Source organism: Cariama cristata, unplaced genomic scaffold, assembly GCF_000690535.1.
Source record: "Cariama cristata isolate BGI_N322 unplaced genomic scaffold, ASM69053v1 scaffold12028, whole genome shotgun sequence".
NCBI classification, from domain to species: Eukaryota; Metazoa; Chordata; class Aves; order Cariamiformes; family Cariamidae; genus Cariama; species Cariama cristata.
This window is the reverse complement of record NW_009631690.1, coordinates 15,441-25,035: the sequence shown is the minus strand read 5'-3', so window position 1 is coordinate 25,035 and position 9,595 is coordinate 15,441. Positions and strand designations below refer to the sequence as shown.

General features: G+C 39.8%; 1 protein-coding gene across 1 annotated transcript in view; it reads left to right on the top strand.

Moving 5' to 3' along the window:
• The first annotated feature begins 2,612 nt into the window (after positions 1–2,612).
• The window catches only part of PPM1D (protein phosphatase, Mg2+/Mn2+ dependent, 1D), a 20,530-nt gene continuing 13,547 nt past the window's right edge, over positions 2,613–9,595 (top strand). Inside the window, exons 1-2 of the mRNA XM_009706074.1 lie at positions 2,613–2,833; positions 5,304–5,428. Of these exons, the coding sequence (XP_009704376.1) occupies positions 2,622–2,833; positions 5,304–5,428 (337 nt within the window). The 5' untranslated portion in view covers positions 2,613–2,621. The remainder of the gene's footprint in view (positions 2,834–5,303; positions 5,429–9,595) is intronic.

The window sequence follows — 9,595 nt, the reverse complement described above, 5'->3', positions numbered from 1 at the left end:
GAAGTGTAATGTGTATATTTAAATAAGAATGGCAACTGGAGTTGGTGTTTCTACCAAAGAAGATTTTAATGTGCTGTTACTCTTAACTGTTAATTAGTATATCTTCTCAACTAATTTGTTAGAGGAGGAAATGCCTTTTGATCATACCTGATCATTTGGACTATTGCAGTAAAAGAAATATAGGGCTTTTTTTTTTTTAAAGTCAAATAATATTTTTCTCTTGCATCTAAATACAAGAAAAAGAACAAGGTAGCAACAATAGTTTTTAAAAATAGCATTTGGTGAGTTTTTCTGGGTCATGGTAGTACATAAGAAAAGAATTCATCAAGGAAGAAAACTTTCTTGATGGCATTCTCCTGTGTATATTTGGTTTTAGGGGTTCCATATAGTTTACACTAAAGTGTTGTGTGTTTGTTTTTTTTTCCCAAATAAATAAAGGGAAAGAAAAGGTGCAACCAAGTCAAATTTCATGAAGCAAACCACTTGATGCTTCCTGTGCTAGGCAGCAGGTGACAATTTCAATTTGCCGACAGATGTGCCAGCTACAAAACCAGTTTACAAACTCAGAGTTACAAAACTGAGTGAAGGGTAGTGTTTTTCAAGTAGAGGGGGAAAAATTGTTTTAGAAAGATAAGCATGCTCATGATATGTGGAGGAGTCGGGTAAGTGACTTTGAATTTAATACTAGAGCTCAGAAGGAGACTCGGGAGTTCTGACACTTTTGTTAATTTCTGATGAGACACAATCTCTAAAGAAAGGAATATGCTGTGCTGAGTATAATACTTATCTCTAAAGAGGAGCATGGCATAAACCAAAATCCCTTGATGATCGGCAGATCTAATTTCTGGTTCTGTTGGAGCCCCAAATCTGAGGCTGCTGGATCATTCTTTCTCTAAGTGGGTGATTTCACTCTCTGTGCTCTTCATTCTCGTGAAGACTGACTTGACTCTCTAATATATTTTATTGCTATTGAGGGGTTGTTACGCAGACAGAAACTCATTAGTTGCAGCTTGTTTTCTGTTAAGTGCATGGTTCCAGTCCTCATTACCACTTGGCTTCCTCCCTCATTTGCTTTCCATTTGGAATGTGTTAGATTTAATATCCACAGTTAAAATTGCTAGACAAAGTACTTCCAATAAGCTGATTGAATGTTTGCGTTCTTGAAACAAAGCTACTCCTAGGGAGAAAGTGTATTTTAGTATTTGGAACACAAAGCTAGAACTTTGTGTTGGAACTTAAATGTTTAAATTATGCTGGATATCTTCGTAGCTAACACTGAGGAAATACAGCTTTTATCATCAGGCTGTCTATATAATTCTGCTGCTTCTTCAGCACGTCTTCCATGTCTTCTCTTTTTTGCCTCGGGCATCTGAACATTGTTCAGTGGCACTAGAACTTATTAAATTCCTAATCTTTTACTTCTGCTTAAAACTTACGAAGTTTAAAATATCTGTTTTCACAGAGGGGAAGGCCAAATTGTGTTGTGTTTTTTTGTGTGTGTGTGTTTGTTGTGCCGTGGGAAAATAAATAATATAGTGCTTTGGCGGTCTGGCTTGGGTATTTCCTGCGAACAGAGTGTGTATCACAGTGGAATTTTTATGTTGTACTGTGTGAGCTTGACTTGTGAAGTGCAGAAGATAGAATGTGACAAGGAGATGAGTCTCCTCGCTGAGTTTGTCTGAAGACGTGAGTGGGTGCAGTGAAGAAGAAACATGAGGTTGCTGTTGACAGTTGAAATCAACCGAGAACTAGGAACTTGAGTTCTGTTTTCTGAGGGTGCTGAAGTAGGGAGGAGGACTGGGAGGGCCAATCGTTCTTAATTGGCATGTTGTCTCAATCACTTTGTGGAGTTTTGGAAGAAGATGAGCTTGGGTGTGTAGACACAAAAATAGACAAGAAAAGAAAAGGCATGAAAGAGAAATTTGGATTGAACATAAATGGGGAGAGTAGTGTAACAGGAAATTAATGGAAGTGTTTTGAGGGCAAAGCAATTGAGAAAGAAGGAGACTTCCCTACCCATGTGCAGTTCATGCTAGTATAGGTATTTTATTCTTCTGAATTTGAGGGATATCTTCTGCAGATTTGATCTTGGGTTATGGATGGCGTACTTAAACAATCTGCCTCATTCAGTTCCTCCAAAAGGAAATGTGAACATCCAGAAAACCTGACTGCCAGTCAAATGGCCAGACAAAATGACTTAATTTATAATGTTTCTACCTCTTCCAACAAGGAAGTGGACAGTAGTTCTTAACGAAACACTTGATTGATGCTGTTTGACACTAAAGGAGCGCATTTTCCCCCATATTCTTCTAGTTATACTTGGAATATTAAACCAGAGCAGACTCTTTTTTTAAAATCCTATCGTGTTGCCTTGATACTGGCTTTATATATGTATGTGTCAATTTAAGCTGTAGCTAGAGGAGCGATGTTAGGCAAGTGGGGGGGGACCTGAGGACACTGGTTTGCCTGGCCATACTATAGTTAAGCACACACTGTATTGTAACGTTATGCAAGCCTCTGTGACACACCCTTCATTTGATCTTCAAAACATTACTGGTTCCACAGAATTAAAGGTATTTTTATTTGCTTTTTTTCTCATTGCAGCGGAGTGGCCAAAGACCATGACAGGTCTCCCAAGCACGTCAGGAACTACTGCCAGTGTGGTAATTATCCGCGGGTCAAAGATGTATGTTGCTCATGTTGGCGATTCAGGAGTGGTGCTGGGAGTCCAGGATGACCCCAAAGATGACTTTGTGAGAGCTGTGGAGGTGACGCAGGACCACAAGCCGGAACTTCCCAAAGAAAGGGAGAGAATTGAAGGCCTTGGGGGCAGGTAACTGTCTCCCTGCTTTTTATTTCGGTTTTGATCTCTGGGTGCTATTTGTGTGTATCTTACTGAACTAGGCTTAAGCTTGCTTGTTTTGGGGGAGGCAAGCAAGCTGGTGAATCTCATAGTCTATTTATATTCCTTCCCTATCTGTGCTCTGTGGTTTTTGTTTTTTTTTTCTCTAGCTTGTTGGGAAATAGGTTATAGTGATCCATTGTTACACTTTTGTGCTTTTTGCTAGTGGCTTACGGTATAAACAAAACTTTAATTTCCTGGTGGATCATGCAGCTGAGGTGTGGTTACAATTCTAAAGGTTCACTGAAAACTTTGAAAGTGGAGATACTGATATTTGACCTATTTTTCATTAAATTCTGAGGAATCTGGGGGGAAGGGGGAAGCAGTTGCTTTTCCATATAGATAATGATACGAGCTCTGGAATATCTGGTTTGTCAAGTTGTGGAAACACAGCAGTTTTGACACAAAACTCTAATTTTTCCTGCATTCTACATTGTTCCTGAGGTTACAATAGCAGCTGTTGAGTAGGTTCTTCAAAGCTTCTGTTTAAGGAACATAAAAAAAAATCTTAGATTTGAAACAGGATACTATTTGCTGTGTTTAAATATATGCTTAAAATGTTAGAATACCACATTTTAATGCTTATCTTTACATTACTAATTTCTTCACTGTCAGGAGCTGGCAGATGTTAGAACATCTCCGAGTTGTGGTTGATGCGTGTTCCCTGTGACCGAGGAGGAAAACAGGCAGGTTTGTCAGATGGCACTAATGTTTTGAGACAAACCTCAGGGCTCCCATTTGGCGTAGCTTCACAGGAGCTCTCTGTTCTTGCGTTCTGCAGTACTGCACCAGATGGATGGGCACAGTTTCCTTCTCTTAGCAGTTCAGAGGCAGAGATCACTGAAGGTTTTCCTGTTGACATAATTCATACGAGAACCCTGTCAGCTCATTAACCTTCAGATATTTGTATCTCTAGCAGGTGGAAGTTGATCAGTTAGCTGTATTGGTAGCTTTTCAGAAAGGGTAATTTGCAGCTTTGCTAGGTTAGTACTTGTAAATGTATAGGTTTCCAAGTCATGTATCTCAGAGGTTGAAAGTTTCTGAAGCTTCAAAGAAGCATTCCCCGGAACATTTCCTATCAACAGGAATAGCTAATTTTTTTTAAAAAAAATCTTTATTTTTATTGGCGCTCTTCTGTTTCTCCCAGGCTGGCTGTTGCAGGCTATTGTGAGGCAAATGGTAGGAGTGAGGTGGAACTATGCAGCTATGCTTATTAATGTCTTCTCTTTAATGAGACTGAATTGGGAGAAGTTAATGGGAGAGCATAATTGAATCTTTCATTAAAAATGGTATTTTCCTAGTAACAGTCTCCAAGTGTGGGATGAGGTTGTCTTTCCGATAATGACTGAAGTTAGCTTTCTGTGGTCATTAGTTGTACAAGTGGAAGAGATTGATTTGTAGGATGTGGTGTTTGTGACTTTGCCACACTGTGCATGCGAAAGGATGAAGCTAAACATGCTCTTGTTGTTAAGGCCTTTGAAGTCTCAGGAAATGCATCTTGAATAACTTCAGTATGAGGAATCTTGAGGCTATTCCAGAGCTTCTCAGTTTCTAATTACTAATGGCTGTTCCTTGGATAAAAGCTAGCTTTTAAGTATCTAGTTCTTAACTTGATGGGGACTAAGCTTTGCTAGTTCCTTATTCCATTACCTTTTCTTCCTTGATGGCTCATACTTTGTCTGTTCTTTCTTCCCATCGTCCCCTGCCTGATAACAGCTGCCCCATTTACTTGCTCTGTAGCTTCTCCTTTGACCCTTCTAATGCTGTCTGTGAGAACTAAAACTAGTGCTCAGTGCCCTTAGAGCAGGTGTTAACATTCAAATGCAGAGCTGTTTCTTCCTATCTCCTGCTTTCAGCAGATAGCAACTATGAACAATTCCTCTTTTATTTCTGCCTCGTGTTGGTGCACCATTAAGGAAATCCCTACAGAAGGCTGCTCCTTTCTCTTTTGTTTTTTTCAACTGTACTGTGCTGCTCTTTACTGCCAAACTTCAGCAGATGGAGAAAACTGAAGGAGGAGCTAGATGGTATTTCCACCTGAGTGAGTTGATGGTCCGCATCTGAGGAAACCAAATTCAGTTCCGCTTTTTCTTTGGCAGATTAAAAAGATACTCTTACATCTGGTTGTTGGAGCCAGCCAGAATTTCTTCCAGGTCTTCATTCCCCTGCTTTTTCTTTTCTTCTGCCCTTCATCTCTCACTTTTGCCTTTGGCTTAATATGGAATGAAACTATCTAAGTGATACCATGTGTTTTGAAATATTTAATTGTGCTGTGGACTTCCCTGAGGATGCTGTCATTATTGACTCCACATTTGCGTATTTAACTGGTTTTGTGTCACTGAAACTTTCATGCTTTCATTTCCACGCCTTTTTAACCCATGCCTCTTTTTGATGGTTTTAGTGTGATCAACAAGTCTGGTGTGAATCGTGTTGTTTGGAAGAGACCTCGTCTGACTCACAACGGCCCTGTACGCCGCAGCACCGTCATTGACCAGATTCCGTTCCTGGCAGTTGCTAGAGCGCTTGGTAAGTCATGCACATGTTTGGAAAATGAAACACCACTGCATACAGGCCACCAGAACTGAATTATACCTTGTTTTGTCAAAATACAGTTTAAGAGGATATTATCTATGAGTTTTACTCATGATTTTTACTTGCTTGCCTTGATTACAAGACCTTCTGAAAGTCTGGGTCTTTTAAAAGTTTTTCTAATACAATGTGGATTTCGTTTTTCAAATAAAGCTGTAGAAGGTGTCACTGGTGAGTGAAGGACTTGCCCTACAACATGCAAGATTTTCAATGTCAATCTTGCAAGGATGGTTCTTCATTTCTGTTTCAAATGAAAATGTACAAAGCAGTATGTGTCTCCAAGATGGCGAGCACATTTGTCTTTTTCTTACTGAAATAATAGGACTAATTTTTGACTCGGTGGTGGTAACAGTAAGTTTTGCTGTACACAGATACGAATAAAATGCGAATTACTTTGGTCTTCCTTTTGTGGTGAATCTGTTCTTTCAAGACTTAGCATAGAATGAACAAAGGGATGAAAGTCAAGTTTGTGTTTTATCTATAACTTGCCTTTGTGAGAGTATTAGTAATGGGAAACTATTTTTGAGGAACTTTTATTCAAAGGACTAAAAGGCATGTTACAGTACCTAGCAAACTTGTTATGAATGGTTTTTAGGAAGTACTTCATAACTTAATCTTTGGATAGCTTTTGCCCATGAGTGTTAGTGTTTTCTGGTCAGGTGTTTTTCCTTAAATTTAATTGCAGAATTCTGATCTTCTGCAGTTCATTTTGTTTCCTTCCTTTCCTCCCTTTGCCCCAGTGAGGAATTCTCTATCCAGGTATAGCCAGTATAGGTTTGATTTTTATGGAAATGTGGTATCATGTTTTTACCTGTGAAAACTGTTCTGTGACTCAGTTTCTTCTTGGCAAACTTGACAGTTCCGTGATAGTGTTGTCAGCATTCCTAGATCAGCTGGCCGTGTGTCATGGGAACAGTCTGTTCCTGGGACCATGGTCGTCTTGATAATTGCATAGCATTACTGTGTCTTATTTCAAAGGCAGTGATACCTGTTTTGCATGGATTTGTCCAGTGTTAAGAACAACTTTGCAGTGACAACCACCATTGTAAAAGATGGCTATGTATCAAGGAAGGAGTCACAGGTAGCTGAACAGTGATCTTCTAATAAAAATAAAATTCTAATTTTATGGATGTTTTTCCTCTATCTTAAAAGTCTTTATTATGTGTCATATCTTAGGCAAGATAGATGCTTATTTTATGGTTAGTAAAACTGACTCGAGGGTTTGAGTAAATCCTTCAGAGTTAATAGATGACTAGCAAACGGAGATCTTCATCCACTGAGCAACGCACCCCTCTTCTCCCATTTTCTCCAGAAGGGTACCTGTTCCTCATAGATTACAAAAGGTGTACGCTTAACTTTCATGAATCTGTCGTTCCTTTGATTGTGAGTTTGTTTGTCTAAATAGCTCAATGACTTTTGATCCGCTTCCTCTCAGCAAGTTGAACAAAAGGATTTGGCTGGGTTTTGTGTGCAGATGGGAATTGAAGGAATGATGCATCTGTTAGCCCCCTATTGCATTCTTTCCCGTAATGTGGATGAAGAGGATTACTGGAGTTTCAGGTCCAAGAAATGAGAATGCCTATCTTTTAAGAATTCTTGGTTCCAAAAGTTAGCAGATTTGAAAGCTTAAAAGAGGGCTTTGGCATCTTCAAATCATGGAGAATGTGACAGGGTTTTGGTGTTTGCCTGCCCAGGCAGCCTCTGTAGCCTCTTCACATCCCCTTTGGAGAAGGTATGACAAACCTCCTGGAAAAAGGAACGCAGCTGCTTCGCTCTGTGGGACCCAGATGGTGCACAGACGCTCACAGTTTGGAAACAGGATTTAACTTCTTTCTGAGGCCAGCATGCCCCTTACGCTGCTTACAAAAGACCTACCACGACTAAAGCCATTTGCATTCGTGCTGTTGAGGCCTGCTCGACCTCTTGGCTGGCTCCCAGATTGCTACCCTGGTTGGCACAGCACTGCTGCCTTGGAGCCTCTCCAGGCAGAGTAATAACTGTCAGTGTTGACATGCACTGCTTACCAATACTCTAGTCAGTCCCACTATGGTCTAGCACAGTGATTCTTTTTCCTAAGTCCAGACTCGGTTGTTACTCTTGATAGAAATCCCATACAGATCCCGGACTGGACAATAATTGGACAATAATTTTTAGTAGGAGAGCAAGAGTCTCTTGACACTCTGCTCTGCACTGTGGAGAGATCCCTAGAGTTGCGAATTTACTATCTTTAAAGTGGGAAGATTATCTGATTAAAACCCCTAAAATTTAGAACATAGGTGGTTTTAAGTTTGTCTTTCTCTTGCAACACTTTAAAATATTTTGATGTAGTCTCCTCCCTCATTCAGTTCTCATTGTAAGGAGTACAGGTTTTAGAAATAGCAGGAATAAAACACTGTGTAGAAGTATTGCATTCATCAAATATTTGGACAGCAGAAAGAATACTCATGCAATGGAAGTCCTTCTGGCCAGATTGATTCTGTTGACATTCCTTTTACCGTTCTGATTGCCTACAGTGCCTTTCTGCCCTAAAGTAAGCGTTTGTGGTATGCACTTATTACCACTGCTTCTCATGACAGTAGTGGCTGCATTTAAGTAATGTTTAATTTATAGCCCCATAACAATTCAGAAATATTTAGGCTTCATACTGTCTCTGTAAAGTATCTATATGCTGCTTTTACTGTATACAGGTTTTCAAGTCTTCTAACGAAATATTTTAAACTGTAGCAGAGTATTCTGCATTTTAAGCATAGCCACTTCTGCTAACCTTTTCTGGGCAATGAAAACATCTTTTTTTATGCCAGTTTGCCTTGTAATAGATACTTACGAATCCTGTGCAATCTCGGAGTTGTTCACCTCAGGACTTGCTGCCCATTCTGGTCAGAAGACCATTTTGTTTCCTTAGAGTGTAGTCATTTTACTAAGTTTCCTGGCACCCATAGTTTCATAGTAATTGTCCATTTTATATGCCTGTCCCTAAAAGAGGTGTGGGGTAACTCAAATTACTTGAATCCCCTTGCATAAGGCAAGGCTATGAGTGTGCAAATTGCTGGATACCGTAGAGTAGATGCTCAGGGGCAACAAGCCGTGGTGTAACTTGTGTGTTTTTGAAGAGTCCATGTGTGTCACTGCATCAGCTATTAGTTATTGTCTCCCTGTGGAGACCATAACTCCCTGTAGCACTTGGGAAGGCATTGTAGACTCTTGTGAGCACGCTTACGTGTGCGTGTCTTGAGGGAAGAATGATGGGAAGGGAAATAACCTGCTCTCTGTATGTATAACATAACAGCCAGATACATGCTAGCGGAAAGGTTACATTTAGGCTAACATCTGTCCAAATACATTAATTTAGACCTGTTTCTGGGATGGTAAGCACAAAGATGTCAGTGTACAAGATGATAAGTGTTTTGATCCCATGTGTTGAACCCATTGTGGAAACAGAGTTTTGATCTTTGGAAGCCAATTTTGAAGTAAAATCTGGCCATGTGTGTAACTTTCAAAGATGGCATACAAAGTGGGGGAAGTATTGAAAAGCTACAGTCTGAGCTCTGAATATCTTATGGTATAACTGGAAACAAGAACAGAATGTAGAAACAAGTAGACAAATGGTGTGATTAATCACTGAGCTTTGTAGGCTGACTGTAAGTGTAACTGAAACTCATTGTAGTTTTCTTCAGTTGCTATTTAAGTTCGTATTCCCAGCCTGATCAAGTAGACAGGTAATGCGTGGTGTGATGGCAGAGATTGTTTTTTTGAATCATATGGGATCTCTCTTCTTGGTAAATTAGTTCAGGCCTAAATCCAGTAAATCTTTTATGGACTTTTTTCCCTCCTCCTCCCTTTTTCTTGGGAACTAACATAGAGCCAAGAACTGCAGCTGGCAAGAGGGTTATGAGGTAAGGGATTGTCTCTCAGAATTGCAGCTGAGCGGTGGTGTTAAATTAATGAATGATGAAACCTGAGCTAAGAACCTGTTAGTTAAACCACTCATTGCTGTGGCAACATGAAGTATCTTTCCCCTGGTTTTTTTGGTAGAAATATAATGGACTCACCCCTATATTTTAGGTGGAGTGGCTTCCACCATTCTGGTTTGACTTTTCATAAGAA